This window comes from Lineus longissimus, chromosome 1 (assembly GCF_910592395.1).
Source record: "Lineus longissimus chromosome 1, tnLinLong1.2, whole genome shotgun sequence".
Classification (NCBI taxonomy): Eukaryota; Metazoa; Nemertea; class Pilidiophora; order Heteronemertea; family Lineidae; genus Lineus; species Lineus longissimus.
The window spans coordinates 19156279-19177143 of record NC_088308.1 but is presented as its reverse complement, the minus strand read 5'-3'; the positions used below and the strand labels follow the sequence as shown (position 1 = coordinate 19177143).

General features: G+C 37.8%; 2 protein-coding genes across 9 annotated transcripts in view; both read left to right on the top strand.

Moving 5' to 3' along the window:
• The first annotated feature begins 20 nt into the window (after nucleotides 1-20).
• Nucleotides 21-1952, top strand: LOC135494182 (ragulator complex protein LAMTOR2-like). Of its 2 annotated transcripts, none has more exons than XM_064782046.1 (4): nucleotides 21-154; nucleotides 573-735; nucleotides 991-1080; nucleotides 1494-1952. In XM_064782046.1, the coding sequence occupies exons 1-4, from the start codon at nucleotides 87-89 to the stop codon at nucleotides 1548-1550; spliced, it is 378 nt and encodes a 125-aa protein (XP_064638116.1). In that variant the 5' UTR covers nucleotides 21-86; the 3' UTR covers nucleotides 1551-1952. The 2 variants fall into 2 exon arrangements, with proteins under 2 accessions (XP_064638116.1, XP_064638205.1); XM_064782135.1 differs by having other exon boundaries at nucleotides 144-272.
• A 1150-nt stretch (nucleotides 1953-3102) lies between these two features.
• The window catches only part of LOC135490100 (delphilin-like), a 28990-nt gene continuing 11227 nt past the window's right edge, over nucleotides 3103-20865 (top strand). For 4 of the 7 annotated variants that reach the window (XM_064775724.1, XM_064775723.1, XM_064775722.1 and 1 more), the window contains exons 1-15: nucleotides 3103-3242; nucleotides 3932-5243; nucleotides 6164-6375; nucleotides 7731-7885; nucleotides 10208-10357; nucleotides 10580-10735; nucleotides 11062-11153; nucleotides 11300-11427; nucleotides 11607-11677; nucleotides 12208-12356; nucleotides 18484-18618; nucleotides 18891-19059; nucleotides 19441-19592; nucleotides 19799-19969; nucleotides 20324-20344. In XM_064775724.1, coding sequence (XP_064631794.1) covers nucleotides 4817-5243; nucleotides 6164-6375; nucleotides 7731-7885; nucleotides 10208-10357; nucleotides 10580-10735; nucleotides 11062-11153; nucleotides 11300-11427; nucleotides 11607-11677; nucleotides 12208-12356; nucleotides 18484-18618; nucleotides 18891-19059; nucleotides 19441-19592; nucleotides 19799-19969; nucleotides 20324-20344 — 2188 coding nt within the window. In that variant the 5' untranslated portion in view covers nucleotides 3103-3242; nucleotides 3932-4816. Of the gene's footprint in view, nucleotides 3243-3931; nucleotides 5244-6163; nucleotides 6376-7730; nucleotides 7886-8359; nucleotides 8596-10207; nucleotides 10358-10579; nucleotides 10736-11061; nucleotides 11154-11299; nucleotides 11428-11606; nucleotides 11678-12207; nucleotides 12357-18483; nucleotides 18619-18890; nucleotides 19060-19440; nucleotides 19593-19798; nucleotides 19970-20323; nucleotides 20345-20865 lie in introns of those variants that run through there. The other 3 variants (XM_064775720.1, XM_064775721.1, XM_064775725.1) reach the window with 3 other exon arrangements.

Sequence of the window (20865 nt, the reverse complement as noted above, 5' to 3'; positions counted from 1 at the left end):
TAGACGGCCAACATAACGCGGAAGTGAAGCAACCAAACGCGATTCCTGATTTTGTGAATTTTTTTGTGATGAAAAGCTCTTAAAAGATGCTTAAACCAAAGGCATTGACCCATGTTCTTAGTCAGGCGAATACAGGTGGAATTCAATACACGTTGTATGTTGACAAGTTGTGAAAATGATGTAAAATGAGGGCAGGAGGGGAGAAATAATGCAAAAAATGAAAATCCAGAATAGAGACAGATTCAGATTGAGGAGATGTCAACATTAACAAGGCATGCATCGAAAATTGCCATTGAGGCCAATGACAAATGAGGGGTTGAAGAAGATTTAGCGGTGCATGCAGCCATAGCCGGTTCATGAATAGTGACATCACAAGGCGTAAATGTATCGTTCATTTCAATTATAGAGGGCCTACTATACAATATAGTAAGGGCCTATACAATAACAATAGTAATGATGTGATAAAAAAAGATTTGTTCATTTATCAAATGTCCAAGCAGTAAAGCAGAAGAATGATAAAGTCATTGATGAGCAGTGGCAGAATTGAATATATTTTCAAAGTTCTATTTTAGGTTACTGAACAATGAGGGCGCTCTCCTTGCCTTTGCTGGATATGGTGACCGTGACGCAAGAGTAACAGCAGCCATTGCTAGTAGCATTTGGGCAGCATACAAGAAAAATGGTGCTAATGCATTTAATGAAGATAAACTACAGTATGTGCTATTAGAATGTGAGGTAAGATTATTATCAACAGTGTAGTAAAGCGGTACACTTCAGGATACTTTCGTTCTTACAGTGCTTTGGGAGCAAATTTATTTCCCTTGAAATTTGTGAGAATGGGTGCACCCCTGTGAAATTAGAGTCTCTGGTGATGTGGATTTCAACTTCAGACCTCATAATTTCTTCCATTACCAGTGCCTAAATTGGTAGCAGTGTAGCTGTCATGACATCAAAATGTTCAAATCTAAAAAACATCTTTTACAATTTCAGGAAGGGAAAGTTGCCATTACACAAGTAGCAAATCTCCTGTTATGCATTTATGCCAAAGAAAATGTTGGATTTGGAATATTAAAAGCAAAGGTGAGTTGAATGGCAGAAACTCCAATTCCCAGTATGAGAATGTCCACACTTGGTTTTCGTTACGAAGCAGCCAGTGTTTTGCACTTGTCCGATGATGGCAAGTGCAGTATGGGCTGCAAAAGACGAGGCCAGATGCTGAGAGCATTGGCTGCCATAGAGCAGAGCGGCGTCCTGTGCATTGAAGTAGTATCCTTTTGCCACCATGCAAATATTCCAACACTAGACTTCGTTGGCTGAGAAAATGTACCTCATTGTACATTGTACAATGTACAACACTACCCTATATTGTCATAAAAACAAAGCTAAGCAAGAAATATATCAGACCAAATATTTTTCTAACAATTCTCCAATTGAATTCATTTTCGGTGGAAACTGGAATCATTACATTGATTATGTTCTGTTCCTTGTTGCAGGCAAGTGCATTGGCAGAATACTTGGAACAACCTCTCACACAAGTTGCTGCATCGTGAACCATCCAAGTCCTTCATCATTGACTCTTAAATTATCATGAACTACATGTATTATGTATATGGAGACTACATTCCTTCCTTTGTGAGACCTGTGTGGAAAATCTCACCGTGTGAAATCCTGGACAAGAACTGTGAAGTGCGGTAAACTTTGGAGATTTTCCCCAACATCTCCTTTGTGTACAAATTACAATATATAGCCATGTTTTCATCTCCCCTCCTGAATATATTTAAAAGATTTAATGAAAGATATGGTTGAAAAACAATCTTGTTGTCAAAATCTTCTTGTCAAAATTCGTCTTTGTAGTTGGATTGCAGATGATACTCCTTTGTACGCAGTTAGTGCATCAGTCATCGACATGTAAATAATTTTTTGTGCAGATAAAGTATAATTATACAAATGAACAGAAGGAGTTTGGTCACTTTTGTTTACCCATGTATGAATGGTTGAAAAAAGCCAGAGACATACAACATGGCTGGAACAGTTTAGGGAGACTTGATAGACAGGAGGCACATTGGTACTTGCATGGCAGTAGCAGTCATCAACAAGCCTTTGCCACAAGAACATATTCATTGATCGTTATAGCCAAAGGGTGACCTGTGTCTTTTGGCAAACACAACACTAAGCTCAAAGGCTTTTGTTTACCCATGTATGAATGGTTGAAAAAAGCCAGAGACATACAACATGGCTGGAACAGTTTAGGGAGACTTGATAGACAGGAGGCACATTGGTACTTGCATGGCAGTAGCAGTCATCAACACGCCTTTGCCACAAGAATATATTCATTGATCGTTATAGCCAAAGGGTGGCCAGTGTCTTTTGGCAGACACAACACTAAGCTCAAAGACTACCAGGCGTCGTCCAGGGAACAGGAGTCTGTTGGCAACATGCAACATGGCAAAGACGGACTCGTTTAAAACCAAAGGTAGGTTGGGACTGTACATGGCAGTAGCAGTCGTCAGCATAATATTATCTTTGTGCCAGTCCTTGGTGTCATGTTACAGAGACACCCAAGACACTTGGAAGACCTGATAATTAGGATGCAAGGAAGACTGGGCAGGGAAGACCGTTGTTTGAAATCCACCACTGGTTTAGGAGTGTAGCAACCATATAGCTCAAAAGCAAAAATTAAGTCCGCATATAATTACATGTACTGGTGTGCAGAAGTGCAAGTAAAAAATCCAAACTGGTAACTCCTATAAACTTATTAGCAATCATGATACTTATATAATCTGTCAAGCAACTCTGCTGCTCTAAAGCAATATCTAAGTCTGCACATAATTACTGGTGTCATTGGTAAAGATCCTATCATGTACCATCCAGACTCCCAGGGCGGTCCATTGCGTCATTCTAATTGGATCTCCTTTTGGTGAGGGTGAGGGACAAGGCCAGCCCACTGCATCTGGAGTGTAGTACCATCATGCGGTATAAGACTAGGCCTAGTATGGTGCTGCCATCTTACCCCACCCATCAATAAGCCTGGTCACATGACTCCCAATCAATTATGTGTTTGTAGTTCAGGCACATGGATGCTGTATAGGCCTACAGAGCTGGGGCACCAGGTGCACAAGGAATTTCACTGTGATCAATATTCTGTGTATAATTAAATAGACTGTGCATGACAAAGCTGCCTAGTTATAGGTCTATAAGGATAAGGCTACATCAAAGGATGTGCAATGTTTGGCAGGAAAATGGTAAGATGATCCACCCCACCAAAATGGGTAGTAATCCACATTTTCATATAGCTTAGGTTATAGGCTACATTTTGATATTACCTTTGTATCTTTTGTAGTATTCAAGATATTCTTATATGTTTTCAGAGAAAACAACAACCTTTTGAAAAATATTAAGGTTTTTATGACAGTTGATACATTTTCCGAATAATGCATTTTAAATTACAGTAGAACCTCTCTATTAAGGACACCCTCAGGACTGACAAGTGCTGTCCTTAATAGAGAGGTGTCCTGATTAGAGAGAGCAAATGGAATGGAAACAACCAATTTCGGATCAAAACTAGTGTCCTTAATAGAGAGGTTGTCCTTATTAGAGAGGTGTCCACTAAGGGAGGATCCACTATATATTGTATTGGCTTGTAGCCAGGACATGAAAAGGTAGTAAGAGAAAAGGAATTCAGTATTTTTAAAATATTTTTCATAATGTCCCAGCTTTTCATGGCTGTGTATGGAGTCAAATCTTAAGAAAAAATCTCTTCTCAACAATTATGAGAAAAATGACCTAGTTATCAATTGTCTCTCATCAGCAATGCATTTATAAGCTTATTGATAGTGGGCATTTTATACTGTTACACACATGCAATAATTGTCCCCACCCTGGACTCAATCAAGCCCTTTCATTAATTATTCACTGATGTTGTATATTACAGATATCACAGCATGGAAAGGAAACTTGTTGTTTGGAATGAATTGTGGTTTATTCATGATAACGGTGTATACAATCTTGAAACTGTGTGCAAAACTCTTCTGAGGTCCGTTGGTAACACCTATTGATTGAGTTAGTTGGTGGATGGATGTATGCATACCTGTGTTCGCTGTGACGACTCGTAAGTTCCAACATTGGGCGTCCTGTTAGCCATGTTGAATTGTTCCAGGAGTCGCTTTGAAAATTTTAGGGTTTGGTCGTCAAGTGGAATATAACATCTGTGTTATGCTGTCTCAAGGATAATGCAGAGTCTACTTGAAATTTTCATAATTTAAGGATATTTCATGTGTGCTGGATGTAGATATGTTGTTACAAGAATAGTAAGTGCAAGAATTGAATAGCCCAACAAAGTTATATCACTTGTCCTGGATTCCTAACCATTTTTTTTTAAATGTGACATATCAAAAACAAGGAGGATTAATTTGGCAATAGACATTTTGTGCATACAAATCTACAACAGTTTTGACCATAAACTTCCAAAAGCTCCACTAAGTTGTGATATCAAGAACACCAAGCAAGGAAAGCAGTGCATTAAATCACTAATTGACTGTATGGTTTGATGTAACTTAAGAATAACCTTTCACCTCTTTTTGCCTCCAAGTCATATCAGTGTCATGGATAAAATATTTTCAAATGACTTCTTCAGGTAATAATTGCACAAATATTGGTCAAATGTGGAAAAATATTTGTGTAAGCTTTTCAGCGGAGTTGTTTTAATTGTGTGCTGGGGGAAACCTTGAGGCGATAGCGGTGTGATTCTCAGCGGACATTAATTCAAAGATAAACAATCTTGGGATGATTTCTGTCGCCAAATATTAAGTCATTGGATATGGATCGCAGTGTACATATGCATCACGGCGCCCCTTCAGGGGTTGCCGCCTCGCCAAATACTCGCCAACTGACAAACAGACATTGGCCGGATGCGTTCGGATTTGGATTATGGGGTACTGGTCCGTGTTTTGTCATCAGTGTTGAAAAAGGGAGCGTCGCCCATAAAGCTGGGATACTCCCAGGTGATCAGTTGTTGGAAATTGATGGACATGATGTTGCTAATATGTCAATAGATGCAGTCAAGACTTTAGCCCGCCATAGCGCGACGGTGCCACCAACAGTTGGAGTTGTGACACGACTTCAGCATTTAGAGATTGTTCCAAATCGCCAACTGGGATATGGATTTACTGTGAGCGGATCCAAGCCAGTTGTTGTCCAGTCGATTAACCCATTTGGGCCGGGATACCAGTCTGGCGTGAGAGAAGGTAAAGTAGAATCAGTTTGGGAGCATTGAGTCTTTCTTGTATTACAACCTTTGTAGCTTGTTTGTGTCTCCTCCTTGTCCCAAGATAATGTTGGGCCAGCGGTTGTGAAAATTACAGAGTTCCTGCATAGGGGTTGCTACAAATAGATCTCTAAAAAGGTGTACAATTATTTGTTGAGCATTTGTGTACATTTTCTGATAATTCCTGAACAGTGCCCTCTAAACAGGAACTAAGAATCTTTCATGCGGTCAATTCCTAAGACACTCCCTTTAATATAAGAAGTCTTCATCTAAAAGATTGTGTCTGGAGAAAGTTCTTCTAAGATATTTAAGGAGAAGAATGCTGCTTGAGTGTAGTCATGAGCTGTTCTTTTCACTAACTCTGTTGGGCCTATCTGGATTGTTCCTCATGAAAAACCTCAGCTGAGCGATAGGCCCTGTAGCCTCTTGTTAGGAAATCTGTTCTCACCTTTCTTCATGCAATTGCCCAATACATCTGTTCTCTCCTTTCTTGATACATCTGTTCTCTCCTTTCTTTATGCAATTGCCCAATACATCTGTTCTCTTCTTTCTTTATACATCTGTTCTCTCCTTTCTTTATGCAATTGCCCAATACATCTGTTCTCTCCTTTCTTTATACATCTGTTCTCTCCTAAATTCTTTATACATCTGTTCTCTCCTTTCTTTATGCAATTGCCCAATACATCTGTTCTCTCCTTTCTTTATACATCTGTTCTCTCCTTTCTTTATGCAATTGCCCAATACATCTGTTCTCTCCTTTCTTTATACATCTGTTCTCTCCTAAATTCTTTATACATCTGTTCTCTCCTTTCTTTATGCAATTGATTGCGCAATACATCTGTTCTCTCCTTTCTTTTTTATGCAAAGTACAGTATCATACCGTTCTCTACTTTCTTTAAGGTGATCTTGTACTTGAAGTCAATGGCCACTATGTCCGTACATGCGAGGCCGTACAGACATTGCTTGCCTCTCACTATGGAAAGATGGTCCTTGGTATCCTGGCATTCGAGAAGGCAGTGGGGACTGAGAATCAACTGGGGGTGCCGCTGAATGATGTCAGGATGAAGTCCCCTGGCAGTAGGGTGAAGAAAGCTAGGGACTTGTTTGGAAAGGTGGGTACCTCGGCTTTTATTTCGATCCAAGGAAGTTTGTAGCTTGAGTTTTTTGGGATGTTCTACACATGTAATTGAGGGTAGTCCCCAGTGGGACCTAATGGTCGACATTAATCGGTTGATCGTTTGATTAGTTGATCAAATTATGGAAGATAGGTATGGCCTGTTATGTGTAGCACTATGCGATTCACTGATTCATTCAATATTTCAGTCAGAAATCGAATGAATAGTTTCTTTAGTGAAAAATAAATCAAATAAATTGTCAATCGAATCGAATGATAGGTTGTTTTATCAAAAATGTATTGGAAAGAGTTTAAAATATCAAGACCGAGATCAAACAATCTCATTCGATTCTTACAAATCACCTATTCAATATTAATCGCATAATTCGTCATATAGATTAAAGTACATTTCGATATAATCAAATAGTTCTTACAAAAAAATTGAATGATAATTTGATTTTAAGAATGAATGTTCATTCAATTCCATATCAAATGAAAAGCAATATTCGATTTAAAAATCAAATGGTCTATTTGATTTAAATCGAATGACCTATTCGATTTAAATCGAATGAGTATTCGATTTCTAAATCAAATGGTCTCATTCGATTCTGCTCCTATTCCATTCGATTCTAATTGGTTGCTAGTTTGTCACGTGACTATGATTGACCAATCAAAATCGAATAGAAATCTACACAAAATCGAATGACCTATTCGGTTTTAAATCGAATGGTCTATTCGATTCTGCTCCTATTCCATTCGATTCTAATTGGTTGCTAGTTTGTCACGTGACTACGATTGACCAATCAAAATCGAATAGAAATCTACAAAAATCGAATGACATATTCAATTTTAAATCGAATGGTCTATTCGATTTTAAATCGAATGACCTATTCGATTTAAATCGAATGAGTATTCGATTTCAAAATCGTATATACTTCTTATTTGATTCTGAAATTGAATATACTTTGATTAAATTGAAAGATTTGGTGTAATTAAAATCGAAAATGCTTCGTTTTTTGACCAGTTAATGCGATATATTTGAATCTGATTTTGATCTATTTCTTTCACCTTTTGATTTTTTCTAAGTTATATTCGATTATGAATTTATAGTGTTTGATTTGATATACAACAAGAACAGTATTTTTTGTTGATAAATGTTTGAAAAAAATCGAATGAATATGCAAAAAAATCAAATGATTGAGGGAAGAATCGAACAAAGTTGATTAAAATCGAATAGATAGGCACAAAAATCGAATTTTAATTGCAATGTTGCTCAAATCGAATTTTGCTACAAAAAACATGCCATAGATAGGGTTGAATATAGTACACCTATGCTTTAATCTTGTCTTGCAGATGAATGATATGTTGGGGAGAGATTATGAAAAGAAAATGGCGGTTGTTGGGGTCCTCAAGCAATATGCTGAGGACCGCAACGTTGAGAGGCTGAGTCGGGCTTTGGCGCTTTTACTTAACTCGTCCAAGCATAGACGACTTATAAAAGAAGTGAGGTAAGAAAATTTCACTGTTTATTTCATTTTTATATAGAAGTTCCTTTTCCCTGTAATGTTATAACATGGTGAGTATGTATGTGTCGAAGGTTTATTAGTTGTGCTTTAGTATTTTAACATTTTCACCTACTTGTCAACTATGAAAGATTAGAGGCTGCCTAACAGAAGCATGCTGGAACCAAAGATGACAACCTTGAACCCCTGCAGTAAGAACGAAACCCGTATTGGATGTCCTTAATAAAATCCAGAAGTGATCCCGCCTTATCAGTTTTTGATGTGGACACAACAACAGATTTTCACACTTTGTCTGTTTAGTATGAAAAACCACTACAAGGATGTGCTCTCGTGAAAAACACAACTTAACACATCAGCTTGCGGCTCAAGGCAGAACTACTGGTAACTGTTGTGTAGTTCATCAAAAGGAATGATCGTCATGTTATTTCGCAAAATATACTTGAGGCCATCTGCCACAAATTCCATTGTCTTTGACATATGAGCTCACTGTCTGCAAAGACAATATTGTTCTATTACGATAAAAGCTTATGCTATGGTTAGTGGGGTGATATGACCTGCCCCTGGCTCGAGAAGGCGAGATGTGAAACAAGAAAGATCCTATGAATTACACAGTCGAGTGTTGAATTTGATGTAACAATGTCCTTTATTCTTAGCAAGTGGATTACTGGAGAATGGTGGGAGTTGCCTGGAAATTTGTAAGTTATCTGTCAGATGGATATTGGGTGGGGGCTGAGGAAGAGGAAAGTATGTCTTTGGCATGTGACTGACCGAATTGACACAGTTTATCCATGAAACTAGTTAATGATGGGGGTGTTCATACAATGTAAGATAATAAAAATCTGAAAGTCACTATTTTTCCATCCAAATTTGTCTATAAATATCAGGCGGCTGTATTCCAACTGGCCATCACATTGTCAATGGTCCTGGAGGTCACAGTGTCAAAAATTACTTGTTTGCCTAGTGTTTGAGCAGTTTGGGGGAAGATTCTTGAAGCTGTAAAATATAAAATTTATGAACCTGTGGTTGGTTTGCTAAGTATTATGTACTGTCTTTTACTTTACAACTGATATATTATGGCTGATAAGAAATCTAAACCAAGTACTGCAGGCTCCACCCGAGCCACCTATTTCCAATCGATTGTTCATTCCTACTACGAGAGTTGTGTGGGTTAAAACGGGACAGCCCTGTTTTCTATTGAAAGTGTATTGATTATCTCTTGATTAATGGGCCTGTGTACGATATGTTGTGACTGTATCATAGGCCTATGTGCAGCAGCTGTCGATGTTTTGATGTGTATCTAACAAAATCAGTTTTACCTGTTTGCTTCCTGAATATCATAATGATGCTTTAGTCATTGTCGGCTAAATGGCGCAACAAAGCATGATCCAAAAATAGATCATATCAGTCTTGAAAGTTGATGGCTGACATTATATTACCTTGCTTGGGCAAATTCTTAATCCTAAAACACCAGTTCAGGAATACGAGAGAGTCAATAATTAGTTTTCTTGCCAATGTCTAATAAAAAGTTCAATTGGAATTAGGAACAGATATTTTAGGTGGAGTTAGGTGCATTTAATTCCATGTCCATATTGAATAAACACAATCTGGTTGCCTGGTCTTATGGCGCTGATAGAGTATTGAGAGGTCCCATATTGTTCCATGGTGATAAATAATGCTATTTTAATGAATTATGCAGGATGTGAGTATGCAATACAATGGAAATCCACTGATTAACTTTCCATAATTCATGGCACCGGTGTCGCTTGAATATGATATCTCAGTTATAACGTTACAAGTGCCCATATAAGATGAAGGTCATAGGTTCAATTAACCCATCAATGAAATTGACAAGTACGATAACATAGCTTTCAGATACAATAAGCTTTAAAATTATACTCTTTTGAGGACTTTGAAAGTTTCCAGATTTGATCAGGTTGCACACACGCATTGGTGATTACTGAAGCAAATTCTGGTGTGCGCTTGCGGATAAAAAATCTGGAAATTTTGTTCCAACTTGTGTCAATCACAGCACTGATTCAAAGTTCTCATAGGAGTATCAGCAGTGAAATACTGCTGAACCAGCAAACAATCATTGATATGCTGATGATAAAAGTGATGCCATACAGATTTGGCTTTCACTATTTCCAAATCATCCCCTCACCAGCCTTGTCTATTCTCACCCTTTAATAGTAAGGGGCTCCTTCTGAGTGAGTTCAACTGAAGCGGTCTTGTATAACTGGTGCCAACCAGAAATGGCTTCTTACTGAACATGTGACTTAAACATTGCATTACCTCTTATCATTTCAGGCCCTTTATCCCTGTCAAACATCGTAATATGTTCGATACGATCCTCGACAATGACCCCAACTCTACCGACCTCTCTTCCAATGATCAGACAGCATCGCTTAGAGTCAAATCAAGAAGTCGCACCCCTGATCTGACACAGGGGGACATTAAGTAAGTTCATCATCATCATCGTCATCATCAGTATGGTCATTGTCATAGCCATCGTCATTGTCAAGTCGCACCCCTGATCTGACACAGGGGGACATTAAGTAAGTTCATCATCATCATCGTCATCATCAGTATGGTCATTGTCATAGCCATCGTCATTGTCGTCGTTGACAACAAGTAAAATGTTTTGCGTTGTATTAGTAGTACTATTCTTCTTGTTTTTAGGACAGTTACAGTTGATAGAAAAGATGGAAGTTTTGGCTTCATCCTTCGAGGTTCAAATCCAGTTTACATAGAATCTGTAGATATCAATGGTGCGGCAGACAGGGCTGGGTTAAAGGCAGGCCACTGTATCCTCAGATTGAATGGACTGGATGTCAGGTATGGGAAGGATATGTATTCATAAAATAAGAATATTGATTCAAACTCAGTCCCTCTAAGTTACTCAGGGTGAAGTTTTCTGTTTGCTGTGTCTTGAAGAGGAAGAGTAGCTTTTTTCCCCACTGTGTCTTGAAGAGAAATAGCTTCATTCCCCTTTGCATTGTTTCTTGAAGAGGAAGAGTAGCTTCTTTCCCCATTGAATCTTGTAGAGGAAGAGTAGCTTCTTTCCCCATTGTGTTTTGAAGAGAAATAGAAGCTTCTTATTTCTCCTTTACATTGCGTTTTGAAGAGCTGATTCATCTAAGTTTTCTGTTTTTCACCTTCAGAAAATGTGGTCATGCGCACCTGGTAAAACTCCTCCAGGGAAGTGGTAACCGGCCGACATTTGAAGTGATGAAGATGGTAGATAGGGAAGGTAGTAAGTACCATTGAAGAGAGATGCAATTAAAAGCTAATCAATGAAGCAATTAAAAATTTGATCAAGTCATGACTTAGTGCATTTCTGTGATGCCCTTGGCAACTTTTCTCTCCTGGACAATAATATGTTTATGTCTCTTCCTTCAGTTCCTATCCGTCCTGGAAGTGCGGCCTCATCCGATACCGCATCCACCTCAAGTTATGACGAGTCCTCATCCTGGCTGAAGGAAACAAGTCGTATTGTAGACAAGGATGGGAGAACGTTTAAGCAAAGGGTAAGAGCGTGATATAACCTCATTAGAATGGGGATGGCTCAAGCTCACCAAAGATGGTGAATATTTTGTGATATTTTCTGGGAATGTCCCCACTCTCAGTGCCGCTTATCGAAAGCTTAAGCAGATTAACACGTATTTGTAACTGCTTTGGAGTAAAAAATTGCATGTTTTGTTTTCAGGCAGATCATTTGTTGACAAAGAGAGAGAAAGATAATCTAAGAAGATCCTTGACAAGATACAATAATACAAGGTAAAGGTTATCTTTTTTTCTGTTTTTGCCCATTCACATACATGTTCTTGTGACTTGGATTAGCTGTTCTAATATGAGAGTGATAAGATTATTGAAACTGTTTCCACCTGTGTAGATATTTACAATACTGAACCTGTCTATTCCCTCTGTTTCACTCAACTTTACACAAAGCATAATCAACCATCTGTCATGCTTTGAGAGTCCTTCAATTAACAGAATTCATCGAATTCCTGTCAAATCATGTTACATATATCATAGTTCTATGCGGTGTACATTATTCTAACATCTTTGACACAATCAATATCAAATGTGCTAAAGCTATACTACTGCTACCAGCTTTTCAGTTAGCCTTTTATGGTCAAAGCGGTATATTTACCCTAGCTCATACCAGTCTATTGTCCCATATCTGTGACAGCTAACTGTTCTTCAAGGAAGATTGTACAAATGATACATGAAAGTTGTTCTCATATATGATATCAGCCCTGAGAAAAACACAAAATCGTCATAAACCTCCCGAAATTATTTTGCAGAGATGTTGCAACATTCTTTGATGATGTTACGCGGGTGTTCGACACGCCATCTAAGACAACATTGTGGATGTTCCTCATCCCGAAGCTGACCAATGAACACAGGGATTATTGCCTGCAACGCATCAATGTCCCAAGGGAGCTACTGCTCGGTATGCAATATTTACGAATCATTTAAGCTTCTTCTCTCTTTGTTTTGGTAAAGGTGTCTATTTGACTCTTGTTATGTTCTTATCAACAGCAAATATTTCCTTATAAGTGGAGTATGTGCTTGCTTTAAAAGGCCACTGGCTACAAGGTTTTCCCTTCCAAAACTATTCCTTTGATGATTTCAGAGGTATCAAGGTGTTCACATCCGATTGGAGCATCCAATAATTTAGCTATGCTTTAATTATTTGTGTGGCGCTTTGTTTTAGGGCGTTCCAAGAATCCAAGAATTGCCAAAAAAAGCAAGTTTTCTTTCGTTACTTGTAATCTTTGATAAAACATTTTGCTGATCATTTTGACATCTTTAGATATAATTTTACCTTTGTTTGTACATGTATTTGATACCTGATGTAATTTAAAATGGTGGAGATGTGATGATATTAATATCAGCATAATTGTGTTAAAATGGAAGCATGTCTTTAGTTGATTGTTTTGTTACCTCTTATGGCCTAAAAGCAGGGAATCTTATGCCTTCTCCAACTTTGGCAGTAGCAGTAGGTTTGCAATACTGGTCATGAGTCACAACATTGATTGCTATATCTGTAACTGTAACTGCAGAGGTGCTACCAATTACACTTGACAAGCAGTTACTAGAAATTGGACAACCATACTCAAACTCTCCGCGCTAAGTAGGCTAGAAGATAGTGAAATCTGGTTGATCGACTCGAACCTGGGGCTTATATGCAAGTTTCTTCATAACTTTAAAATCTACATTACAAATTTCTGAGATATTTACATTTACTTATTCAACCACCTGTATTTATGTGAATGTATGCAAAAATGCATTTGACTTGGGTAACTGCCACATTTTTGCAGATACTGAAGTACATGCTTACACACATACGTTTCTAGTTCAAGGTTGAAAATGAGATGAATTCAGCAGATCTCATTTGAAATACAATGTAGGGAAGTTTTTGTTAGGCCTGGAGCTATTAAGGGTCTGGTATTTTGTTCCAAAAGCGCCCTGTAAATTTGAGATTTTTACTGCAGGATATGGTTCTTTTAACTCACAGTCATACACTTGACATTGGCACTTAATCTACAGTGCCACTATACCTGTCAGGTTGCTTTCCATCTTTAATATTTAATTGATTTCCTTTACAATCGTGAGCACCCAGTAGCTAGCTCATCGAGTTCACAACATGATTTATTCAAGTTGGACTCTTTTGCCATTGGTGTGGAAATGCGAGATCAATAGGGTACTGGTATTAGCCCCTGAGGCGTGTTTGGCCCAAGTTCTTGAGGAGATGTTTATCATTGTGATGTGCATAGTCTTGAAAACAACTCTACATCCTATGAAAATCCAGGTCATCGGTTTTCTGATTTTGTGTTTTTGAAATGTCGGCCATGTTGAAATTTGAATGGGATAATTATTAAACAGTGGTTGACGTATATGTGACCAGTGGGGCAAAATCAATCGCAATTAGCATTTTGAAGAATTTGAGTTGCTGCTCCTCTTCTGAAGCCATTTACGAAAAAGATATTTTCGTTGCGACTGAATTGCCAGCGTTGGTCGCACTTGAGGTTTTGAGGTGGTATTTTGTAGAATCTGATTGTATGTCTATGACGTGTGAAGTTCAGTCATACATGGAAAAGCTGATTATTTGTCAGTGAAAATATTCTAGAGAACATCTTAGACATTTTCTTTTTGATATTCTCATTACTATCCAGGGTTTTTTTATATGGTGGTTGTGAATTTTCAATCAATAATTATTTTTATCTTTAAAACTATGCTCAAAATAAAGCCATTTTATGTCGATATTTTGATTGTACCGTTACTGGAGGAAATAACGGCATGACTGCACACGCTATTGCCCATGTATAATATGAACTATGCAATAAGCCCTGTAAATCTACATGATGTTTGTCTTTATAACTAAAGGATGAGGAGGCTCATGTAAGATGAATGGCTAATAAAAGTATTGCATATAATTATGGTACTGTAATATACTTCAAACCAACAACTGAAACAGTTGTCACCAAATAGAAAAGAGACCATTTTCTTTGGCAACATTTCATATAGAAAGTAGAAAAGGGAAGCGCATTGTTATAATTTGTATAATGATAAATGTGAAGCAGGAACATGACTCTAGCAGATTATACATTGTAAGTTTATTAGACAATCTGTAGCGAAAAACACTAGAGTTCAGTGACATAACAACTAAATGCTGGAGTGGCCTATCTTGCCAAAAAACCTGATATTATGGTACTATTGACAAGCTGCCGAAATGACGATTCACTCTGACGTGCATTGATGGTTCCATCATTGGTGGGAAGAAAAAACACCAACCTTTCAACAGGATTTTGAGAACTTTTGTGATACGGGAGACATGCTATCGATTTTGATCATTCGGACCCAGTCTAAATTGCTACCATTTTCTGAGTTTTGCTTTCACTGGGAACCCATGACTGCAAGGCTGTGCTCTCCAACTAACTGCCCAGATCCACAATCATAGGTAAAGCCTTTTAATTTATGAAATATGTTCTTAAAGTCAAACAAAGCCCTTTAGGTAATGGCCGACACCTTTAATTTCAAACACCAAGAAATGCATGACTAACACATTGATTTCTTCACTTTTTCTGAAGAAATTTTAAAAGGGCATATCACAAAATTTGTGCTTATCTCAGGAATTGCATCCATCATTCCATTGATTGATCAGTATAATAAGTTGGTGTCTACATGTCAAAGTCTTCATTCATAGCATCCCTTTATGAGGTGTTGCTTTGAAATGCCTATCTCAGCAAAGTGGCTACACAAGCTGAAATCTTTCCAGAGATCAGCACAGATGAGAAAAATGTCACAAATAGAATTTTTTCTGTGCATTTATGTCACCAAAAACAATTATTGTGGAAACCCTTCTTTAATTTGCTTTACCGGATGTATGCAACTCACTTTTTTTGTGCAGGAATAAGCTAGAAGTGTAATAAAACCTTCTCTCTTTTCACATTTGCTTACAGTATATCGTTATTTCAATGATAGCTTAGCTTGGAGCAAAAATGTTGAATTCTAGTTGTATATGGTATAAAGGAATAGAATGAAGGACATATTTTTTTCTTCAGAATTATTATCCAACCTTTATGTTACATACAAAAGTTAGTTTAAAGTTTCAGCTGATTAGGTTACTGCAATCATGGCCAAAGATGTTTTAAAGGGGAACTGACGGCTCATTTTACCAATCTTTTCAGAGAACAAGAAATTGCTTTCAAGCAACTTACAATCAACTGAGATTGAATACTCTTTAGCTAGCCATTATCCAGGGGGTCAGTTTGCTTCTTTTATTTCGATATGTGTGCTTTTTGCGTGCTGAAGTGTTCAAGTTTGGGGTTGTTTTCTTCTTGATTTCACCATGCTGTCGATTAATTGTTGATGTTGCGTAACTTTGGTCCTTATAGCTCCTCTTTCATCTAAGGAGGGGAGTCAGCATTCCCAGGAGAGCACAGTGTCCATGAAAACCTGGCCAGTACCAATGTAGTATGTCAATTAGCGTGTAAAAATGTATCATTACATACAACATCGCACCAATTGTGTGCACTGCTGTTTTTATTTTGTGTTTGCATGATTTTATCGGAAAAGCTGTGCATGAAACAAACACATTCACGAATCACTTTTTTTAGAAGTTCATTGTTATCTTTAAAAGCTGCTTGCTTGCAATGTTTGATTTGCAACCATTTTCAAATGAAAACTGGCAAGCTCCTTACAAAATAGTGTACTTGCTGTCTCAATTCGATTGGAGAGCGCATGCAGGAGGTCATGGGAAAATCCTAGTGAATAAAATTCATTTGGAATCGACCCCTTATATTTGGAGAAACGATATAAAACAAATTTCATGACAAAAAAGCCATCAGATATTAGAGGTTTGTATTAAGATATACTCATGGTGTTTTCACTTTGTTTTCTCAAAGCAGCCAAGAATCAAATACGTAAGTTCCATCATCACACCATCACTTACAAATCATCATTTCAAATAGTAAAATCCATTTCATTCTCATTGATTAGTCTATTTGCTGTTAACCCAGAAATGTTTGAGTGCCTTTTTTGTTTACATTTCTCACATTTACCGATAAAATTGCAAAAAGTATTTGGGGATGATGAGGAAATCTCATTGAAATTGCTGTCAAAGGGTTGTCAAAATATTAGATTAAAGGTTACCAAACTTACAATTTCATGAAACTGTGAAACAAAATGATTGAACATTTTTCCGGTTTATGGTATCTGGCCTGTCTGATGTTTTGGCACAGTTCATTTTTGTGTAATATAATTGCATGTTACAAAAAAAATGCTTTTGATCAGAATTCTTGTTCATCTGCCCGTTTACGTGTTTTCTGGCTTTTAATGGGTAAACTCTCCATTTCATAACACAACTCTGAGGTTGTTTGCCCTTTATTTGGGTAGATCTTGTTTAACATCATTCTCATTTTGATGATTCTGCCACATTGGAAATTGGGACAGCCCTGACTGACTTTTATCATTTCAGTTTGCATTATACACATCAGTAGAATATCAAAGGAAAATGTGATCATTTATATCATTACATTTTCTTTTTAAAGCCATCTTAAAATGGTATCCACTTTGGATGAAAGTCTGCAGAGAGGAGAGGCAACAGTCAGGTCTCTAAATTCTCTATCTTCACACTTAACACTACTAATGGTCATGATGAGCACTCATAAGAACATTTCTTTAAGTGTGAAGATACATAATGCCACAAAGCCTTTGGACCAACGTGTTTTAGCATGCCGTGTATAGCTGCTTTGACTTTGTACCCAAACATATTCATTTGCAGTTGGTCTGCCAAGTGTTGGGGAATTCAACCATATATAACTGTCATCTCGCTGAGTGTTCACACTGCACACTTTAGAAAGATTTCAAACAAGGTGATGGATCAACAGCTGCACAAGTATCTTCACCGCACAATCAATTGTTTGAAGTTGAATACAAGCGACTTCAATTTCTGTTCACAGGAATCCTTTCTTACGAAAAGTCATTAAAATTTAATTGGGCATAATGAGTGCCCGCATTTCATGACTTCATGGTGTCTGTAAATGCTTCTGCGCATTTGCATCACGCCTGCCAAGTCGAAATCGATGTGTGAAATTTATAATGAAGTCATCGAGTTATGTGGGGTTAAAGCTTTTTCCTGTTTAACCAAACCATGCTGTTTCTTTTATGGAATTAAACCTCTTTGTATTGTTTTAGTTCACAAGGGTGATGCCATACTTGCAGGGTCATTGTCTTAACCAAACCGTATTGCACTAGGTTTTGACTTACAGATTTATTTACATTGACTCTCATCAAGTTTTAGAATTGTGACATTAATTACCCTTGTGCCATCTCCAAAGTCCAACAAAAGGTGTGTAGTCATGGTTACTAATTGTTTTACTGACAAGTACCCCTCTCCATAAACAATCTTCAAAACAGGTCTAAACTCTGTCAAATTTTTTATCCGCGGTGCATTCTAGAGTTTTGAAAGACAGCTGTTTCCATATTTTCCCAAGAAGGTGGGTCCATCATTAGTCAGTGAAGCGAACATTTGACTCTATCTTAGGCACATGACAGGGCCATCTTTACCATTTTGTGATGAACTCCATAACCCTTATAATCTACTTTCTCCGCACTACACCTCAGTGGTTCAATCATTTCTCATTCAAGTAAATAAACCATAAATTACAAGTAAATAAACATCTGCTCTCGCACAATGACTGATTCACTCTTGGGCTCAGATTTTGTTTGAACACCATGAACTAACCTTCCTGCAATGATTACAGTGCCTCCACCACCCCCAACCCCGGACATCACTTGGCTATCGATCATCAGTATAACTGAAAAGATTTAATTAATTTTCTTTTCACGGACCAGTTATTACGTCCGGTCATGAAATTCAATAACCAGAGTTGTTGTATCAAATTAATCAATATTCTGATCGTTCCAAGACAAGCTCAATTTCACGTTGCAATGACATCAGTATCACAAGGTTCAATATCCAGGAGACCATTAATGGAGGAGTTCCTTTTGATAATTTCGGGCCGGCACTTAATTACAGAGTAACACAACGAATTTTCTTCCTTTCTTTCCAGATGTGTATCCGTTGGATCAGCGGTCCAGACTTCGACAATCGGCCAAGAAATCGCCTGCCACTAACGAGGATGAAGAAATAGAAGAGAGGAATCCCTTCTTGTTGTCAATACCTGGGGACACCCCATTAGATAGGGGTAAATATGGCATTTTATTAGTTTCCAGTTATGTGTCACTGTATAGTTTCTTTTAAGCTTCATTTATGGTGCAGTGAGAGATCACTTCCTGGCCCGCGTGCATGTCCTCGTGAAAGTCATTTCCTGCAAACTGCTTGCTTGAGGCCAAGACTCAGGACTTAATCTGGCCTCCGTTTAACATCCTTCGGAGCACACCGAATGCCAGATGCCAAAGTGCTTTGCTCAGAGTTGACTTTAAAAAAAACACTTTATAAGTTCAGAACTTTTTTTAGATCGTGGTTCGATCAGTTCGCATGGCTCAGGTGGCTCTTCAATGTCATGGATGGCAGACGTCAGGGAGATGAACCATGTTGGATCGTTCAAACAGCAACTAGAGTACCTCCTCACTTCTAGAGAAAGACTGGAGTTGAAAAATGCACTACAGATTTATACCAGAAATAGGTGAGTTCTTTCTTTTGACTATTTGCTTCAGGTTCATATGGCTGTGGGAACGTACTTCTAGTGGTTTCACAGTTCAGCCAAGTACATCCCTTTCAGCACTTAAGAGTAGAGCTAATTGTTGTTAAGCATTTTGCCTATAAGCCACACAGTCAAATAGCTTTAATAGGTAACAGGCAAGATGTCATATCCAAGTGGATACAGAGTGGTTCTGCCAGTGTATATTCCTCTTATTTGATGTTCTTGCAGGTTTTATTCTTGCATTTGATGCAAAACTGTCTCCTGTATTTAGCTGACATCCTTTTATATCTTTCGACAGTGTCTTACTTAGGAGTGCATTCATGTTTCGCATCATTCCTTAGTAACATTCTTCTCATCCAACAGGAGTGTTGATAATCTTATCGAAGATGCATCAGTGATCCTTGATACTCCGTCGAAGCGGACACTTTGGTTGTACATCATACCATTGCTTCCTGACGAACACCAGGAGGTCTGTCGAGCGACACTCAGTATTCCTGTTAATCTTGTCAACCCTGGTAAGTTGATAAAGCCTTTGACTTGAGTTGCCTCTAAGTTTCAAAGTCCTGCTGTATGAAATGTTGTCAAAAGCTAACACAATGACTCTGTCGGGTGTCCTCTGCATGAGGCTTCCTTATTCCTTGTAACTCAGGTTTAGTTGCTTTTTGTCTATGCGGAAAGGTTGCTTTTGTGACTCTTACAACCTCTTTTTTATCATTTCCAGCAGTGCAGGGTGGTATTACCAGCTCATATACCTCAGATAGTGAACCAAGTCAGTCACAGTCCATGTCTGAATGTTCATCAGTATCAGAGGAGAATAACATCACAAACTTTAAGCCAGCTCATCCCCAGGATGGTGACGTCATGTTCCATTCTGAAGATGACTTCAATTTCAGTAAGTAAAGGTTACTATATCTTGACATATTTACTTTATTCATATCTCTAAAAGTCATCGCATGTGCATTAGACCAAATCACAGAATTAAGGTGTGTTGTTAGTCTGCCTGCCTGAATATCATTTACATTTAATCTACTCACATTTATGATATCAAGAATTAATAAAGTCTTTTTATGAATTCTTGATGCTATAGAATGGAATAACAACAACATCATGATGATAGATAAATCTATTACAAAAATATTGGTATAGATGATTTTTTTCTATTTCTTCACCAAGAGTTTATGCATCTTACATTTTACTTCCCAACTAAATGCACCAGTTTCCCTAAAATTCATTTTATATTGTTTAGGACGTAGAAAACCAGTTTTGGGTATGTTCTTTGCCTGTTTGATGCTGCAGCCAGCAACCTAGTTTTACCAAATCTATATTGCTATGCTAGATTCCCCTCGACCTTAGACTTAATGCATTTGCACATGCCAGTGTCAAAATTGTGGTAAAGCATGCTATTTAACCCTTATATTTTGACTGGATTTGATGTGCATGATGCAGAATTCATCTGTTTAGACTATAGGGTTCAAATTCAATAAAATGTCTTCTGTTATTTCAAATTCTAGTCTCTGAGGCTTTAAAAAGAATGTCGAACATTTTCAGTGAGTGGCAAATTTTTTATTGTCATTGTTGGTTGGCCTGGGACCCTACCTTAGTTTAAAGCAGAACAAAGTCACCCCTTTGCTAAAAGATGAAAAATATTTACTGCCTTGGCAAAAGTTTAACATGTGTGCATGCTTTAATAAAGTCATTATCCTTGATCTTTAAGGGCGCATTACTACCTGCCATAGTTCCTTTGCATTATGAGCCTCTGCTTGATTCTTTTCCTAGCCACCTGCTTTC